Here is a 20,223-nt window from a genome sequence, read left to right on the forward strand (position 1 = left end):
CCTCGTCCCGGCCCGGCCCGGTCCCGTTCCCTCCCGGCCCCCTGGTCCCCGGTGGTGGTGGTGGTGGTGGTGATGTCCCGCAGCTCCCGCGGCCCCCGAGCAGCAGCTACCTGCGCTCCCCGCCGCCGCCTTTATACCCCCGGGGGCTGCCTCCTGCGCCCGCCCCCTCGGGGAGGAGGGCACGGCGGATGAGATTTCAAAAGGCCCCCGGGGAGGAGGAGGAGGAGGAGGAGGAGGGGGGGGGGGGGGGGGTTTGTGCCGATGAGCCCCCAAAACCACCCCCCCCCCCCCCCCCGCCCCGAGGGCTCCGTCATTGGCCGTCGGCCCGGGAGGGAGTTTCGCAACGGAGAGGGCAGACCTCTCCCCCCCAAACCCGACCCCCCCCCCCCCCCCCCCCCCGCCCCCGGTTCGCGGCCAGATGCTCCGCACGCCCCGACGTCGCCGCTGTCTCCAGCCGGGCGCGCCGCCTCGCCCGACACGGGGGGGGGGGGGGGACGGGGACGGGGAAAGGGTGGAGGGGGGGGGGGGCTCGCCCCATGCAATCCCCCCCCCCTCAGTGGCTGGGAGCCGTGGTAGGGTGCAGCAAGCCCCCCCCCCCCCCCCCCCCCCCCCCCCCCGTTGGTAGAGTCTCTCCTTTGGTCTCCTGTAAGTCTGCGCCCCCCTCTCCCCCCGCGCCCTTCCTGGCGCCAGCACAGCTTTGCAGGAAGGGAGGGGGCCGCTCTGCACCCCCACCCCCCCCCACCGGCCCGGGCTGTGGGGGTGGGAACGGGACACGGTGGGGGGGTGGGGGGCTGAGCCCTGGCCCGCAGCCCCCGTCACCGCCCCCCCCTTGCCCGCGCACTCGCCTGACCCTAGCCCGGGCGGCAGCTCCGTCGGGATGGGGGGGGGGGGACGACACACAATATTGGTGGGGGGGCCCTCCCGGGCTCTTTGATGCGGGGAGATCAAAGGGGTCGCCCCCCCCCCCCCAGGTGCCTGCAACCGGCGCCCCCCCCCCCCCCCCCTCCACCGGGGCAGCGCGGCGCGGCCGGCACGACGGCGCCCCCTGGCGGCCGCGCCGGGGCACCACCGCCCCCCCCCCCCCCCCCAACCCCCGGGAGGTCGTGCAAGTGCAGTAGCAAACCCCAATTAATTAATTTGGGGTTTCACGATAACGGCCCAATGCCCGGATTTAACTTTATTTTTAAAGCGGGGTTGGAAAGAAAACATACGGGCAACAAGCCTGAACCCGGCAGGGCTGCCTCAGCCCACCCCAAAGATTTATTCCGGTCAGGGTGGGCGATTTCAGCCGTCACCCTCCTGCAAGTCAAAGCCCGGCAGCGCGCAGGGTACGGCTGTCGCTCTGCGGGGACCTGCTATCACCTACTCGGGCCCAAGAGGCTCCAGCCGGGCTAATAATTGGCTGGGAAAGTTTCGGCGAGCACCTAAGGCAGGTGCTGGCGGAAGCGGTGCTGCTGAATCAGCAGCCGGCGGACATCCCCGCCGCAGTCAGGCGAACCCGGGCCTTGCTATTTTTAGCCTGCAAGAATGAGGGCCGCACCTTGTCCCGAAATCCCTCTGTTCCCCTCACAGTTTCAGGTGAGGGCCACGTCACCCTGGGCTTTTTAGTGTATTAGTAACTCGTATCTGTGATTGCTGCCTCCTGCAAAATCATTTCGGGACGTTTCCCAGCTCCTTCCTGCTTAGGCAGCTATCATCAAATTTATTTCCCTCCTAGGAGGATGTTTTCTTGCTCCTTTCCCCAGTTTTTACCTGTCTCTGTGTCCGCATTGCGTGGAAGTACGCCCTTAACCGTGACTTTCCTGAGATTTAAAAGATGACAGTTCTGTCACACGGGGGCTGCGCGGTTTCCCGAGGATGTATTTAAATCCATCGGGATGGGCAGAGTCTCAGCAGCCTGAATACAGGGTGACGTCTTCATGACATCCCACAAGCTGCCATTAATGGCTGCGCCTCCATCCCCACCACTCTTAGCATTTCTCATAAGGGACAGTGACAACAAGGACACCATTTTTTTTGACACGGGGGGTGTTTGCAGTCACATCCCATCTAGGGATGACACAGCTCGTGTTGGACATACGGTCCCTTCCCAGCTGCGTGCCCGGGACTCGCTTATATTGGCAGCAAACAAAATACAAAGCGAATTCTTGATCCCTGAAGGGTAAACGTGCTGCAAATGTGCTTATTGCTTAGTAGGTTCAGAGAATAATTTGGGTTGGCAGCGAGCTGTGGGGTCACTCGGTGCCAACCCTGGTTGAAGCAGGACCCCCGTTGGCCTCGGACCCCTTTCGCTGGGCTGCTCGGGATGCTGCTGCTGCTCAAATAAACACTGAAGTATAGTAACTGTGGCCATTTGCCTTTGCATCCTGCAGAAAATCTGGGTGCCGGACTAAACTGTAAGCACCATACATTTTGTTCAGTTGTCTCTTACTACATATTGTCACAAATGAGAGTAAAAACCCCAATTTCATCACTAACCAGAAGAACTCCCCCAAACGTGGTTTCTGCTGTGGAAGAAAGCCGTTGACACGCCATTCAAAAGTAATTATTTTTATTTCAACTCTATAAAGTATACAACAGGCACTCGGCAATTACAGCTGCAGGGAAAATACAGAGCAAAACAAAAGCGGTTAAAGTTTATGAAAAAAAGTTCTTAAATCTACATCAAAAGAGTGCAACCGGCCGATGACCGGTGGATGACTGACATTTGTCTGACAAACAAAACCTCTTTCATGTAAGAAGAAAACTGGAGAAAACAAGAATATAAAACAAGGGGCTTGTGTAAAAACAGCATAAATTGGGACTCGGGACGATAGGCAACTCCAAACAAAATTTCCCCTTTCGCCGGTAAAGCCCTAAAACCGCCCAAGTCTCGGCGTTACGGCTGGTTTACGCGACCGGGGAGCTGCAGAGGACGAGGAGCTTCCAGCTTTCCAGCTCAGCTCTGCGGGAGCGCCGAGGGCTCGCCTCCGCGGTGGGTTGCATATAGAAGGAGTTGGGGGGGGGGGGTTGGGAAGCACAGATCCTGTTTTGTTGAGTGGTGCAAACGAGCTACGCCTTTGCATGGGGGTTCCGGGTCAAAAAAACGCAGGTCGGGTTGCACACCGGGGTTGCTCGTCGTTTTTTTCGGGGTGGGAGATTTCTAAAGGGGTTTGTATAAGACGGGAGGTTGGCGCTGGACGGCACGATGGGTTGAATCTGCACAGCTTAGCAAAACAGGAATACCTGTCTACGGACTGATAGGATGTCATATATTAATTTGACCCGCACATAACATTTATACATTTCACAGAAATGACTCTGTATCTCATTAACAGATACACAGCTCTGGTACATTGAACAGAAATAAGAGAACGACTTCATCATTTCTGTAATTCATCAATATTATATAATAAAGGCTTAGAAATTGGTAGCAGAAAGAACTGTAAAACGCAGCAAGCTAAGAAAGGACGACAATTTGAGGTGTGTTTGTCTTTGTCATGCAGCATAACACCAAATTTGTAATTTTTTTTTTTTTCTTTTTTAATAGGATGCCATGGATTTAAGGCACTTGCAACAATGCCAGATAGCTAATCATGTTCTAAAACTATGGGACAGATGAGTTGACAGTACAGTTGACATAAAGTTTAATAATACTGACAATTATGACATTAATTCAAGTCTACCTTGATCTAAAAACATTACATTACAAATAAGAAAATGAAGTAATAATGCCATGGGACTCTAAAAGAAAAAGTTACATGTGTACCACAAAATATCAACACGAAAATACCTATTTACATAAATATTTGCTTGTGGTCCTGTTGTTAAATAAGAATTTGTTATGGATAATGCAGCACTGTGAGAAGCTACGGATCGTCTGCGTCTTAACGACACCAATCTTAATACACTCATTCTAAATACGGGAGCTGATTCACCCTTACGTAAATATGCTGTCATCCCATATGTCAAAAAAGGAGACAAAGAAGAAAGAACAGTAAGTGGAAACACAGAGGCAATCTGCTGTTGTGAATATATATATATATATATATATAATGTAACTCAAATATATTACTTATAAATGAAGGCATTTTTCATATATATATGCTAAGTATGTTGCTTAAAGTATGTTTAGGAAAGGCGATGAAAGTTGAGTGAAGTGTTTGATATCAAAATAAACTTATATTCAGTACAGCGCGTGCCGCACGCTGCAGGTATTAGTTACCGTGCTTGGCACAAGGAAAAAGGCATAGGAAGAAAAAAAACCAACTCATCAGCCCATTTTAAAACCTTCTTCCCGTAACGTTCTTGGGTTGCCCCCCAAAATCGTTGTGATACCCTTTCCTCCTGGCAACCCCTTGACTGACAACTGCATCTCAGCTACTAAATGTCATCATTTTGGGACAAACTCCTCTCTACATTCTTCTGTACAAAGTTACCAACGACAGCAAGTTTTCTCCTCCAATGTCGCCGCATCGTCGAGTGAAAAAACAGGGGGATGCGAGAAAAGAATTTGGCTTTTAGGCAGCAGCCTGTCTGCTAAGATGCCTGGTGATTACTTTAGCCCTAGTACTCAGCACTGGCTTTCAGTGTCTTCCATCCCTCAGACAAAGGCTGAAAAGCGAGCCTGTATTTGCCCTACATGAGTAATTCCTGGGAGATGTCATTACTGTCTTTTCCCTATGGTTTTGAAGGAAAAACAAGGTTTTAATGATTAATGAATAGCGGAAACAACCTGAAGTCACTGTGCCGACAGTGTTGCCTCACCCTTCAGAAAATGAGGAGGGAAATTTAGCGACACAGACTGGTTTTCAAAGGCGTCGCGATGACCGAGCTCTTTAGTTTGCTGGCAAACAGCAGACATCATCAATGCTGCCAAAGAAGGGGAGAAAAAAACCTTTTCAATACGCTCTATTAAGTCACTTTCATTAGGAACATGGGAAAGAGTGGGGATTTAGTATCAGGGAAATAATTTTTTACTGCTAAAACATACATTTTCTGTGTACTATGTAGGCAAAAGTCATACAAATGACTTTTCAGCAAAAGTTGATCTTCTGCCTTCCAGCGTATACAACAGTTCTCGGCAGCTCTGAGATGAACTGGGGCAGCATCTGCTAATTTTTGGGGCAGGGTCTGTTACAGAGTCTGAAAGCTGATGTTTCTTGTTGGTATGATGGGATAAACTTCTAGTCCCATGTATACACAACAAACAGGCATCCAGGACAGGATTCCTCTGTTATGTCCTATAAATCAGGAGAGACTGTACTCAAGCAAAGGAAAAACAGTGGAAGCGAGGGAAAAGTGGACACACGATAATATTGTTTTCTCCAGCTCCTTTTTCCGTACAAGCCGACTCGGCTCTAGCCATTGCTGTGCCTTAAAGACGGTCACTGGGGACCTAGTACACTGGAGACACGGAGACCTCGCACGACCACATCCAATATCGATTTTCCATTTAATTCCACTGATTTTCCTGTGGAGCTCCTTAGTCTGGTGTAATTAGGATTACATTTTCATGGGCAATATTACAAACAGAGCCAGCAAACTGGCCCGGTACCACCTTTTATTTTAATTAGCTTTGTACTAAACACGGAAGAGATGCAGACACGGAGACGTAAAATCATCTAAGAGCGTGACGGAGAACGATGCCTCTTGCTACATATTTCTGAAATGGTGGTTGACTGAACAGGTATATTCACAGATGAGGGATGTACATAGCACCTATAAAGTACATTATGGGTCTTATGTTTTCCCTTCAGGCTCTAAAAAGGTAAAAGTTAAGCTTAGTTTTATGCCTAATAGCTAACCAGTAAGACCAGTGGGCTGCTGTCACTTTATTACAGGACCATTATTTAAGCACTATTTTATATGTAAAATGGATTAATTTTATGGTTGGTTTTTTTCATGCAGTTATGTATTTGTACCAAGGGAAAGGAAAAAAAAAACACCCAAATGTCATGTTACAGTATGTTCTCAGCTGTATGAGAGAAGCGACCCATATCTGCCTTAACAGGATCTAGAGCAGTTGTGCTTTTGTTTTACCAGGCTAAAATAAAAAAATCTCTGAAATAAAGAGGAAAGGTAACATTCAGTCTTGTCATGAATACTGCTCGGAAAGGAAAAGGACAAATTTTACCACTGCTTTGACATGAACTCTTTGACCAGTACCGTGTGGTCCTCCTTTGCTCCTACGCTGGCCTACAGTAGAAGACCTCCGGAGTTTGGAGGGTGGGAGTAGCCCAAATCCTGCACTGTATTTAGCTACAGCACTTAATAAATTACTATTGATCCTACTGATAAAGCCAGTACCTTGCAGCTAGAATTAAGTGCGTCTTACACTACGTATCTCTCGACTTTTATAATTAAGAGCGTAGCGAGATCGTTGTAGTGATAGAAAACATATTTCTTTACCGGTGAAAGGCTTTGTGTCAGGACCACCATGTCAACTGCTACTTTAAGTTCGAACATAAAACATGAAGAGCGCTATTGTCATCTAAGCAATAAGTCCTAATGCCACTGTAGTTACTGTAGCAGCATCAATCAAGGCATCATGGTGACCCCGAGCACTAATCCTCCCCAATTCTTTCGGTTTTGCTGGCAGCCATGTCCCAGGAAGCTGTCTTCAGCAAGGCAGAAGCAGGTAAGAGAAATACATTAAAAATCTATGTCCCATCCTGAGTTGTCGTCAGGGGGTGGTTCATCACTGTCCTCTGGGAAGCTGTCAAAATTGCTTGTGTCTGTTGGAGATGCAACCTGTGGAAAGAAGAGGGTGACAAGAAGGGGACGGTCATCAAAGTGGATGCCTGCAGACATTTCCTCTTGATCTCACAACCACAATCATTTAAGAGGATTCATTGCTAACTGCAGCAAGGAAGAAAAGTTCTGCATTCAACACTTTTTGCTGAATCTCAGGACGACTTCCCACAGCCCTCCTACTCTAATGATCCAGGCCCTCTGGGGTCTCTGGTTCAAGAGCAACTGTCCTACCCATCGGTACGAGGTTGGCAGAAAAGCCTTGGGCCTCCCCAAAGCCCAGATATCTAATTTATGGCTCCAGGATCCTGAGTTTGAGGCTGTGAGCTGGACCCTGCCACCTTCACGTTTCCTGACAAGTACTGCTCAGTCTAGGGAGCCTACCAGAGAAACCCATCTTCTGAGGATGAAAGCCAAGTATGTTTCTTTTTTGGAAATAATGTCATTTAAAATCTACCATAACTAGATAATTTCTAATTTTTTTGCTTTACAACGGTGCCTGAAACTTTCTTACAATGAGTCTCTGACACATTCAACGCAATTTAAAAAAATGAAACAATACAGAAACAGACCAGCAGCTCTCCAGACCAAAAGAATCCGTGTCTCACTAGAGAAAATCGGTACTTCAAGCCATACCCCAAGTAGCCAGTGCAGGCTGGAGGGGACTGCACTTGCCATAGGAGTGCTGAGCAGAAAACACTTGCTGCATTTTTCAGCCGTTTCACGTGTGCGGCTGGTGGAAAAGCTACCCACAGCCAGAGGCCAGCCTACAGTCCAGGAGTTGTATTTGATGCTGGATGCTGCTATAAACCTTGGGAAAAGACTATTTGATCAACAAGAGCTCCAACTTCAGCTCTAAATTTATTTGCTGCCCAGCTGCATCAGCATTTTCCTGCTGCCAGAAACATCTCAGGGAAAATTAAGATTCTTGAATATCCAACTCATTTTGAAAAAAACAACAACTCCGTAAAAGCTTAGTGGAGCACTACAGACTGATGAGATGTTTCACTGTGTACTGAATACTGTAATTTAATTTCTTTTGAGTTACCGGATCTCTTTACTTTGTTGGTGCTGGCACTGTTGGGTTGGAGAGCCTTCCCCCTTTGGGTCCTCACCCTTGGGGTGCTCCACACTCGCCCTCCTCCACAGTCTCATGGGCTGGACCACAACCCTCTGTTTCTCTCAGCCCACCCCACGTGAGGTCTCCCTCTGGGAGCAGAATCATAGGATCATAGCATGGTTTGGGTTGGAAGGGACCTTAAAGATCATGTAGTTCCAACCCCCCTGCCGTGGGCAGGGACACCTTCCACTAGACCAGGTTGCTCCAAGCCCCATCCAACCTGGCCTTGAACACTGCCAGGGAGGGGGCAGCCACAACCTCCCTGGGCGACCTCTTCCAGTGCCTCACCACCCTCACAGGGAAGAACTTTTGCCTCATATCTAATCTAAATCTACCCTCTTTCAGTTTAAAGCTGTTACCCCTTGTCCTATCACTACATGCCCTTGTAAAAAGTCCCTCCCCATCTTTCCTGTAGGCCCCCCGTTAGGTACTGGGAGGCTGCTATAAGGTCTCCCCAGAGCCTTCTCTTCTCCACGCTGAACAACCCCAACTTTCTCAGCCTGTCCTCATAGGAAGCCTCTCAGGAGTGATGGACAATGTGTAAGTGGACTGCACTGCGGGAAAGCATCTATGGAGCTCCCCGGGGCTCCTCTGCAGATCTCCACTCTGGGAGCACCTAGCAGCACAGGCACGGTTTTTTTGAGCTCTGCTTAGATGAGGCTTTAAGGGAAATAAGTCCTACTTTGGGAAATGGATTGCCTTTTGTGCATTCATCTGACAAAATAAAAAGGCTGAGTATATCCAACACCTCAAATGTAGAGGGTTTTCTTTTTCTTAGAAAAAATAGGATTTGGAGAAAAAAGGTTGGACGAGTTGCTACTCTGCTGATTGACATTATGTGATGCTAATGCTGTTGTGATTCCCCACAGCTCTGAGCTCCAGGTCACCTACGTGGCCTGCATTCCTTCACTGTCAGAGACATGGGAGCAAATGTCCCTCTTGATGGCCTTGCCAGCCAAGAAGGAACACTCTAGAATTATCTCCTGTCCAAGAAGATAAAGTGCAAACATCAGTGTCAGCTTTCTGATGGCTTACCAACATAAGGGCTTGAGATGAATTACGGCGCAGAGGTCTGCATGTCACTCTCAAAGGCAAGAGCTGTGATGCAAGACAGAGCATCTTTGGAAAAGTCGATGCAGGAGAAGCTTTTAAGGACAGCTGCAGTCACAGATTTCAGCTGTGGTATTGAGGCTCAGCTGCTGCCTGAAGTGATGTCCTAGCAGCAGGCTGTAAATGGAGATCTTTCCTAAAATCCCATGGAATAAGAGCTAAGGAGCAGCTTTCGATTGCCTCACTGGTAGTACCACATAACTGCTAATGAGGGTTAAAGAGCTGGGGAAGGTCTTTTTTTCTTATAAAAAATAGAAAGCTAGTCTCTAGAGAGGTGCACTAACTGAAGGAAAAATGGATTTTTTTCCCCCAGAGCTATGTATTTTGGGTCTCTTTTCACATATGGTTTTTATTGGCAGTTGGGACTTTTGCCAAAGCAACTGAAAAACTTGTGGAAAATGAGGCCGAGAGGGACAGACAGCTTTGGGATTGACAAGATTCACTAGTTAATTGAGGCAGGTTTTGGAGAGGATCTTGGGAGTATGTCTAGAGAAGATGTTACTCCTAAGAGCTCTAGGAAAGAATGAGCTGTGATTGAATTGGGATTAGGGCAACGTATGGCTGTTAACATTGAGTTGTCCTGGAAGAAGGATTCCTCTGAAGAGGGAAGGATGCTCCTCTCTACTTTGGAAAGCCTTGACGGTGGTGTGCTGGCCAAAAGAGTGACAGCAGATCACTCTCTTGGGAGCAACCACAGACACGTTCCCTGGTAGGACACCACTAGTCCCACAAACACACAGCCTTGACGATGCCAAGAAATAACAGCACCCAAACCTTTTCTCCTACCGTGTTGGATCTAACTGAAATAGCAAAGAAAACATTGTTTCCTGCACAACAGGCTGGAGAGCGGCCTTCCTCTAGGCAGTGCCAAAGGACCAGAGACCATTTCTGGTGGTGGGGCAATGTCCCAGCTTGGGGATGTCAGGGAGCAATTCATGCCCATAGAGAGCAGGTACCACTGAAGTCATTGCTGCTGGTTGTGCCATCTGAGGGTTAGACCTGCAGGGTCCGTATGTATATTGGGTAAAAGCAGTACTGGAAATGCTCTTACTAAACTATAAATCCACTAAAAACAATTAGAGAAACATATTGGGGCATTTGCAGGCTACACTGACATCCTGCACAGGTAAACCACAAATTGTAACTGGATGTAAGGGAGCAAACCTGACTTTATCGTCTGACTTGAAATGTGGTGAACAGTACCGCCGACAAATTAATAGTCATTAAAAAGAAGCTTAACACAAAAAACACAGTTTTGATTTATAAAACATTTGTATGTTCTTTGGGCATCCTGCTTTAGGATTATTAGGATATTTGCAAAATCCTGCTTTCTCCCACTAACTGCCAGTAACTTCTGCAGCCCACAGGGCAAAAAGTGGGTATGCAAAACCCTCTTGCTCTTTCCTAGCTGCTAAGAAAACTTTGGGATGGCAGACTTAGCCCTGGAGCTGTGCCTGCCGCTGCTGCAGGAGGGGCAGGACCATGGGTGGACAGAGCAACGGGGTGCAATTAAACACGATTGCTAATGTCATTCTCTCGGTGATCCCGCGGGAGAGGCATGGAGAGAAAGGGATTAAGTTGAAACAAGGAGGGGAGGCTGCAGAACAGAAGGGGCCAAGGTAATTTCTATCAGCTAATCCTGTTTGGTTTCCCTTTGTGGCAGGCTTTGTGGGTAAAGAGCTCACAAAGACATCAAAGGAAGAGCTTTGCTCCAAAGGAAAATGAGTCGAGCTGTCCCTCCGCGTCTGCTCCCAGTTAAACATAAACTAGGCGGTAACAGGGCTTTTCATGTAGGACACGGATGCAGGAAAAAAAGACCAAAAAGCACAAAAGAAAAGACAGAGAGAAAGGTTAATGCAAAAGAAAAGGGAGATGGCATACAAATCCCACTTGCCTCGTCAAAAGAAATAAGAATAAAGGAGAAAGAAAGAGGACACATCTGAGAGAAGGGGTGAAAGTGGCAGCTCTCCACTGAAATGTGAAAAGTAGATGAAGAAACAAGTGGAGCAGGTGAGGAAGACAAAGACGTGTAGTAGTGAATGATCCTGCCCCAATCTCCTGCTGCAAAGAGCATTTCATCGCAGTCATGCCCTCCCCAAACCGCCCTCTCCTGGAAGAGACCACCAGGAGACCAAGTGTAGCTGGAAATGTCTCTAATGTGACTTCTTCAAGCATCTTCAGAAGAAATAAAGCACATGCTGTTGCCACTTAACTCCAGTGTATTAGTGCCCGAAGCTTACAACGTTCATGTAAAAGAAACTTATTGGCCAAGAAGGAGAAAATAAGTAGGAAAACTTACACTTGGTATTATAGGAGGCGTCAGTGTCCCTTTTCGTAACCCTTCCCAGTTAAAGCCTTCAAACCATCTAGAAGGGAGGGAATAATGAAAGTTAAGACATATGGCGAAAATCTCTCTGTCGCAGAAAATTTAAATTTAAATTGCTTAAACAGTGGGTTTCAACTCCTGTACTCATCTTCTTCAAATTGTCCAATTAGCCTTAATAATTTTTCCTGCCACCTTTACGTATGATTTTGGGGACTGAAAACGAAGCATGTGTAGCAACCCAGTGATAATACCATGGCAAGTACAAATTACCAATGCTCAGAAGAAAACCGTTCCTCACTGCAGGTGTCCTGGCAGCTGCTCTTTCCTTTCTATAGGGTCGATCCCTCCCGTATGAGACCCCTAATGTCCTTTCTTCGTATGAGATAGGGAGCTAAGGGCATGTACAGGGATGTCCTCCTCCTGGTTCGGGCACCTCGGGTTTGCTCAAGCTACGGCAGCTTAGGTGGGTGGATGAGTCCTGGGCTGAGTCTTCAACCCGTCCACCCAAAATGTCCATCCAACCCATTTCTGTTGCTTTGGGGATGGGAGAAGAGAAGCACTAGCACAGACGGATGAGATAACCTGCTTCTGCAATGGCTCTCTTAACTTGTTCTTATTCCCCTCCAGCAGTTTGAAAACCTATGTGACATCACTTTACAACTCTCTCCCATCAGACCAAAAGGGATGATGAATTAATGTCATGGGTAGAGAGAAAGTGTGTTGGGCAGGGGGGAAGGGAAATCAAGGAAAACCTTGGAAAGTGATTCTGCAAACCAAAAAAATCCAAGCAGGCAGTGGCCAAGTTGGATTGCTTCCAAGTGCTCTTCTGCAATTAGAGTAATTAAAGTGTAATGGTCATTGTGCAATGTGTTTTGCTCATAGGCAAGGCTAGCATCTATACCAAAACACTGGGAAAAAAAGAATCTGATGGAAATTCAGTTAAGACTCTAAAGCACATGGAGAGTATTTTTTGCTGAAAATTGAAGTGCTTGAAATGCATGTTTCTGTGGGTTGGATCTGATGGATGCTGGAGAATACACTTACTTGTGCTTTTGGATATCTTTCACTCCATTTTTCAAGTTCCCTAATCTTTCTGATGGATTGTCCCTATAAAACGAATAACAAATTGGTTACTGAACAATTAATTTCTTTGCAAATAAGATTAAGGTGATTATATTTCATGTGCTTACCTGCATAGTTTTTTAATTAAATTAGCAGCATTTTTGGCAATCTTCTTTGGAAATTCAATCATGTCTATTCCCCTTAATATGATGTTATAGGTCTTCATGGGGTCTGGGCCTGAGAAAGGGGGACTTCAGAGGGGAAAGGAAAAAGAAAAAGATTAAAAGCTTGTCTTTAAAATAGCATTGAAGATTGATAAACCTCCCCACCCACCCAAAGCAAAACATAGTACCCTACTAAAATGAGAAAAGGTAGATGATGACTAGCAATGCTTTGCTTCCTCTGATCTTAATAATTTCTCAGCCAAGGAGCTCTGATACTGTCAGTGGTGCTGGCTGGAGGGAAGTACCAAAGAGTAAAGGCATGTTTTCTGCAGCAGCACATGCTGAACCTCTCACGTCCAATGATGGCCCACGTCCCAACAGCCCAAGGAACAAGGGTCTGAGCAATGCTCGCTGGCTTATTCTCTGATGTTGTGACATGCTTTCAGTGGGGATTCATTAGGCTTCCATTGCTTTAACAGAATGAGGGGCTTGGGTCTAGCCCCAAAGGATAAGCAGGTTGAGATGATGGATCCTCTTCCAGCTCTGGTATGATGGGAGTGAGTGATGGGGGATGAGGTGAGGAAGTGCAAGGAAGCTGCTACTGCCAGCACGAGCAGTAATATATACATCCAAAACTAAGTAAGGGAAGGGATAGATATAGGGACTCAAGTGTCAGGTCCATCTCCTCCTTTTCAGATGTGTGGCAGCCCGTCACTGCACCTCTCCAGTTGAATTGCAAACCCTTTCCCTTTCTCCATCATGTTCAGCTCATTCAGGGCCAAAAAGGAACTTTCGGTGTCATTTCAGAGCATTTCCTAAAAAGCCTGCTCATGTCTTGCCCTTTGAGCAGTCTGCATGGAAGCTGTGACTTAAAGTGGAAAAACTAATTATTAGGTTCAGCAGCACAGTGCTGTGCCGCTACAGCACACGCCAGCTCTGAACCTGTCCCTCGCCTAATCAGGGTGACAATGGCAGAAATATTCGGATCTATTTTCAGCAGCGGTGCCGGCCCCGATGCCCATACCTGCCAGTCAGGAGTTCATACATTAAGATTCCCAGTGACCAGTAGTCTGCCGAAATGTCATGACCTTTGTTCAGGATGATCTCGGGGGCTACGTACTCCGGGGTTCCACAAAAAGTCCATGTTTTCTTTCCAAATCCTATTTTCTTTGCAAAGCCAAAATCAACCTGCGGAAAGGAGCAGAGTACCATCAGGGCAGAGCATGAGAGGGAATATGTCAGCCATGTGCTCCGCTCCTCTTGAAGTGAAGCAAAGCATAAAGGAGGTTTCCTCGTGAGAATATTCTCCTAACGAAAGCATCGTGGCTCTTTCCAGGACCAGGCAACCGTAGTGACCTTTTCACCGATCTATCCTTCGTAATATAAAAAGGAAGATTCTCGTGAGGGAAGAAGAACAAATGCTAACACTGAGGGTTTCTGGGGAGATGTAACATCGTATCATTCACAGACGAGGTTGATTCGTTTTGCTCTTGTTTTTTTTTTTTAAACTCCCAGCTCTTACCTAAGCAAGGAACTATTTAGGCTAAACACTGACCATTTGGGCATCTACTGAAAAGTTCAGATTTCTCTCCCGGTACAGAGAGTGATGCAGTACAACTATTTACTTGAGGCTGTTACAACGTGCTGGCAGGCTCACTAACCTCAGCGTGCCCCTACAGCAGTGCCCCTGTGGCACCAGCAAGCACAGAAAATCAGATTATACTGGGAACCAAAGCTATCCTTTGGGGCCCAGGCAGAGCTCAGGTTAATAGGCTTACTGTATTTTTAGCTCTACCCCCTCTCTTCTCCCCTGCCTTGGTGCTGTCCTAGCCCAGAGCTGTGGTCTGCAGCACACTCTACTGTCCCTTGATGTCTGTGAGATGTTCCTACACCTTGAGATGGTCAGGAGCAAAAGTCCTACGTGGTCACAGTCCCACAAGTGATCTGGGACACTTCTTGTGCTATCATGGATGTGTTCGGGGGGATCAGAATGTCGAATGCGCTGGGGGTTGGTGATGGGACCAGCACAAACCCCGGTCCAGGTCCTCCTGGGGTGGGGAGAAGGGCAGTCCTGCACCTAATCCTCCTCAATCATCTGACACCTCGCTGAACACCCCAGCCTTAGCAAAACGCTGTGGAGGATAAACTCTGATGCCGTTCATTAGGCTGTGTCATGGTGACACATGGTGGCCGCCGCGACGCCGTAAAGGTCTGTGATGGTGATGGTCTGACTTAACTGCTCCCACCTGCTGACGCCAGTCCCGAGTTTCCCTTCCCAAAGGCCTTGGAAGTCCCCAAGCCAAGAGGCAGAGACCTTGGCCCCTGCCGTGACTCTCAGGGAGGGCATCAGCCCCTCTTGGCCACAGCTCTTTTTAGGAGTGCATCGCCCTGCCCTTCACTGATGGCCTCCCAGGTGCCCACATCCTCCAGCACCTCCCACCAAGGGAAGCCTTGCTTTTCCTCTCCCCCTCTCCACGGTCTCACCTGGCATTTGGGGTGTACCTTACATGCAGGGCACCTCTACAGTGATTTTTGAGGCAAAAAAGTAGTATGAGAGAAGAAAGCGGTACAGTGAAACCCATCAGTAACTCCCTAATTTGGGGGACAGAGGTCTTGCATATGCTGCCGACCTGGTTTGAGGAGGTGGATCTTGCAGGGGGGCAGCACTGAGAAGGACCGTGACTTTCTGGGAAGAGCAGTTCCAGGCAGAGCCTTACGCAGTCGTCCCAGAAGAGTTTGCACAGATCAGTCAGGTGTGTCAACAGTGCTAAAACACAAGTGGCCCTCCTAAAGCAAGAAGCTGTATTGGCCACAGTTCAGCAACGCAGTCCACAGCAATGAATAATAATAAAATAATAATAATAATAATAATAATTTCTTGCCATGACAGGGTCATGATTAATATTTCCATTAAGAACGCCTTCCTTTATTGCTTACATAAGGACCTGACACAGGAACAGCAGCTTGCAAAATTTGTTTCACCAGTCGCCCATAAAGCCCACAGATGCAAGTCCTCCCCCTCTCCCACCAATATTTTAAGACACCTCTTTACAAGTTATTTTTTAGTCTTTCAGTAGCTCCAAAACACCTGGATGGATTTCTCTTGACACTTATCTCTAAACATTTCCACTTCAGGACCACAGATCTGAATTTCAAGCCAGAATTAGTGTTCCCCAGCTCAGCTGTATCTGAGCCTCAGCCTGCTGGAGGCTGGGAGAACATCCCGGTGGTGGGTGATGACACCCTTGTCCTGATCTCATCTCAGCGTCTACTGATGGCCACCATCAGAGACGGGACCCTGGGCTGGGTGGGCTTTGCTTCTGCCCCTCTATGGCTAATCCTGGGTTCTCCTCTACCCCTAAAACACCACTTGTCTGGTAGTAGCGGTGACTTTTTTTTGGCAAACCAAATATTGCAGGCACTCACCAGTTTGGCGTAACCTCGATGATCCAGAATGAGGTTTTCTGGCTTGAGGTCCCTATAAATGATCCCTTTGGAATGCAAGTAGGCAAAAGCTTCGACCACACATGCCGTGTAAAACCTGGTTGTTGAATCCTCAAATGAACCTCTACGTAAAATAAGAGAGGGAAAGGGGATAAAATGATTAGATCTCTTCCCTTACTGGACTTCACCCTACTGTTAAAATATCTACACAGTTCAGTAGAATCACTGTAATACCTGGAAAGTGGCTGTTGCTAAACTCACCTTTACATATAGATTTAATTGCATTTCCATTTCTGAAGTTAGCATCTTTGCCTTCAATCCACCTTCATATCAAAGATCCGAATCTAAAATATTTTTATTTATTTAATATAAAAATATTTAGTTCTATTTTATAAGTACATCTCATAGAAGTAAAATCTACAAACACCTTCTAACTGAAAGGTGATTTTTTAATTATGATCTTTGACTTTTGGGTGATGAAGCTATTTTGAGCTGTTGGAGATCAAGAACTCCCGTACTAGTGTTCATAACCAAGACAAAAGGCAGAAAAATTACAGTTGCTGGGACTTGAAGTGTTAATTGCAAATTCAGCATAAACTACACTTTTGGATCCTTGTTTCAGACTTTTCTGAAGCAAACCATATCCCCCTGCTCGGCGGGAGCTGGTGGTGGGAGCTGGCTGAGCTCAGAAGCGTGTCTAAGCTAGGTGGCAGCAGAACCACAATTTAAAGCCGAGAGAATTAAAGGTGAAATTATCAGGCTCTGACAAAGACAATGAAAAATACAACCCGGCACCTGCTAACTTTCCTATGGTTCTCATTTTAATGGTCTGGAGAAGGCGTGCTGTTAGGAAAAGGAAGAATTAAAAGAAATTCATTCTAGGTAATTAAAAAAGAATTTAATCTTTGCTTTCTGATCAATCTTTCTGATGCATTTCTTTCACTTTCCAAATTTAATTAAATTATGTTCCAATTATGAGCCCATGACATAGTTACACACAATTCACTGCATCTTTTCCTGACCGTGGGCGTATTACATGCAGGTCCCACGTACACCCGTGCAATCCACCTGCCACCTACACACCCACAACCAAAACCAAACGCTACAAGGTCAAACCCTCCTGAGGCAGGAAATACCAGGAGCACATTTGCTTGTGCATTACGGCACAGTATGTAATTACATGCTTTCCTAACTATTTTTTTCCACGGCACTTCTGTGTCCCAATGGTGTTGTGCTGCTTGCAGGGTGTGGATCTGATGCATGATCCTGTTTCCCACTTTGATGAGCAGCTCTCGTTTAATATGTGATATCTGGACTAAAAGCCACTGTAGAACTATTGATTTCCTCCTGCTCATTGCTATCATACCTGACTGTGTCATAAATATTAAGAAGTATTAATAGATATTATTTATCACAGTGCTTCCACAATAGAGGTGGATGTTGCTATTCACAGTTACAGAGGGTGAGCAGCGGAGAAAACACTGTGGTGAAAAAAGCAGGTCTTTCTCTCAGATGGAAAATTGTGATTTTTCAGATGACTTTTAAGAATTCTGCATTTTTTAGCTTGAGAATGCACTTTCCCATGGATTTCACTTGCAACTGTGACCTCTCACTAATGCCACTGCTGCTTTAGGGTCTTGGTTTGTTAAGTCTAGAGTCTAAAACGGCCACGGCAGCAATGCCTACAGGTGCCACACTGGAAGGACCCTACCTCCAGAGCGTGTCTTACAAGAATGCAGCGAGTCTGGCCTTGACATTGCACCTCCTGCAATGCCTGGTCACACCCTGCAAGGTAATTCTCCGCCATCATCCGTGGTGCCCAAAGTCTCTGTCACCCTTAAAACAGTCCCACATTTCTCTATCGGGTGCCTGAACCTCCAGCCAGGCTCTCAAACGTGAGAAACGGTAGCATGGGCACTGAGGACACAGCTGTAATTTCTGTGGTTGTAAAAAGTTGTTGTTCTAGGTAGCGAAAAGGTAATTAATTAATGAAATTAAAATTAAAATATGCTGCTGGCTATTTAGGGGTACCCTTTAGAGATCAAGATACAGGGAAAGGGCAGTCAAAGACTTGTCGTAGATGGAATTTATCACATGACTTCCATTGCTACCATCACTACCTTCTCTATTTTTTCAGAGAGGCTGTGAGAAAGTAGCTCTGGCTAAGTCTCCACTTACATAAAGCCTTGTACATGTTGGACGCAACCTACACCAGTCTTTATTCTCAGTTATGACTGGATTCACTTTGTCTCTAGCCAACTGCATAGGAACAAAAATATCTCCTCACCTTTCTGGGATCTTAAATCAAACATAACATGGTAAGATCCAGATTTTGCCCATGAAAGATAAAGACCTTTGGGTATCTGGTGGCATATTAGAAAATACTCCACTTTCTAAGATAACAGTTTCTCAAAACTCACCTGTCCCTGAGAATTGTCCAGAGCTCTCCACCCAGACAGGCTTCCATCAGCATGTACAGGTACTTGCTGTCTTTGAATGTCCTGTAGAGCCTGTTGTGGGCAAACAAGAAAATCAGAATAAATCCACGACACAAGCGAAGGCACCGAGCGTTCCCACTTCTCACGGCCCATGCACTTCATCCCAGCAAGCAGCACAAGACCAAGGGGAATCTTTCAGAGTTAAGTGTTACATTTAAGGAGAATCATTTCAATGTCGCTTCTTGGGTGGGAAATATTTCAGCAGAACAAGATAGGCATCTGAGTGGTGAAGTGTATCATGGACCTCAGAAGAAGAGGTCATCGCTACTCTGGGTGCTAAATATAAAGTCTGCCATTTTTAATGGCGTAACCTGACACTTGGCTTTCCAGAGGTGCTTGAAAGAGAAGTTTTCCTACCATTTTTTATAACATCCATATTATCTTATTCTTCACACTACAGAGTCTGGCTGCAGATCTGCAGTCTCCCCTCCATTTAATCATCTCAAAGGAGCGTCACCCAATTTGTGCTTCCTTTCAGACCTTAAACCCACTGATATGGAGAGTTTAAAGACAACCTGCTGATGTGTAGGCATCTAAAACTGCTCTTCCTCTTCCAGTGATTGAATGTGGAGGAAAAACTGCCTAAAGGGATAGATGGCCAGGCTTTATGAACCCGTCCTCCTTCTCAAGTGCAATCTAAATTGTGCGGTAAAATCCATGCTCTGTGTTTAATATGACATATTAAACAAATGGAACTATAAAACTATGGAAATAAAAAAAGGGAATTCAGTATTAGCTGTTTAATTTAATTTTAATGTTGAACTACTTTTGTACTTCTTGTTACACGTGTGGGTATATATCAGTTCAGGCTGCCTGCAGGAACGAGCCTGCTCTATGTGGATACTGAAAAGGTTTCTTTGCAGCTGGACTGTTCAGAAATTAATTTTAAAAATTCAAGCTCCACAGCAAAAGGGGATGCTGAGGGATATTCTGTTATGGTGTAATTGCTGCATTCATGGGAGTTTCCAAGAATTAAAAACTAAAGGGCTGATACCACATGATATAAATTAAAACAGGTGGTTTTGCAGATTCTAGCTCTTCCCAGCTAGTGATAAATCCAATTATTAGTATCTTTTATGGAGCTGTGTGATGGACCAGGGGGAAAACACAGCAGGACTTGGTTCTTTTTGAAGGCATTCAGTTAAATATTAACTTAAGGTACGTGGCAAAACAACCCGGCAGCTACAGCTTGGCTCCGATACGCTTTCACATCACGATGCTAGACAACATTTGTCTCCTGTCTGTGTTTGCATAGCATCCAGCACACAGCTTAGCAGCCGTTACCGGCTCTACTTTTGGCATGTTTAACAGAAAAAGATCCCAGCAGGCACAGCTGTGATGCAGGCAGGAGTTTGGGTACTGAATATGCTTGGTGCTTATCTACCTGGAAATATTCTGTAGCTAAAAGGTACTCTTTGCAGCCACAACAAAATTAAAAGGAAAAATCCTGAACCAGTGTTTCAGATCTTTCCTTACTCTAGTATGACCTATGTTGACATTTAAAATCTCAGTTACAATGTGCTTCTCAGAAAAAGTTGGAACAAACTTACTGACCATTTCACATGGTTAAAATTTATGGGTTTAACAAAAAAAATCCTATTTCTTGCCAGTTGGACTAGACATAATTTATCTTAATAAACATTTCATCTACCTTAAGGTTTACAGAAAACCTACATATTCAAGAATCCAAAATATGCATAACTAAATATTTTTAATTGCTCAGTAGTTTAAATGCTACTGAAAAAAGACATTACTTTCTCTAGCTAA

General features: G+C 46.2%; 1 protein-coding gene across 3 annotated transcripts in view; it reads right to left on the reverse strand.

Moving 5' to 3' along the window:
* Nucleotides 1-2,583: 2,583 nt before the first annotated feature.
* Nucleotides 2,584-20,223, reverse strand: part of PRKG1 (protein kinase cGMP-dependent 1) — a 527,620-nt gene continuing 509,980 nt past the window's right edge. For all 3 annotated transcript variants that reach the window (XM_049810177.1, XM_049810176.1, XM_049810178.1), the window contains 7 exons: nt 18,379-18,468; nt 15,941-16,082; nt 13,539-13,702; nt 12,479-12,601; nt 12,333-12,395; nt 11,262-11,328; nt 2,584-6,732 (listed from right to left, as the gene is read on the reverse strand). In XM_049810177.1, the coding sequence (XP_049666134.1) occupies nt 6,634-6,732; nt 11,262-11,328; nt 12,333-12,395; nt 12,479-12,601; nt 13,539-13,702; nt 15,941-16,082; nt 18,379-18,468 (748 nt within the window). In that variant the 3' untranslated portion in view covers nt 2,584-6,633. The remainder of the gene's footprint in view (nt 6,733-11,261; nt 11,329-12,332; nt 12,396-12,478; nt 12,602-13,538; nt 13,703-15,940; nt 16,083-18,378; nt 18,469-20,223) is intronic.

The sequence above is a fragment of the Accipiter gentilis genome, chromosome 9, assembly GCF_929443795.1.
Source record: "Accipiter gentilis chromosome 9, bAccGen1.1, whole genome shotgun sequence".
Taxonomy (NCBI): domain Eukaryota; kingdom Metazoa; phylum Chordata; class Aves; order Accipitriformes; family Accipitridae; genus Astur; species Astur gentilis.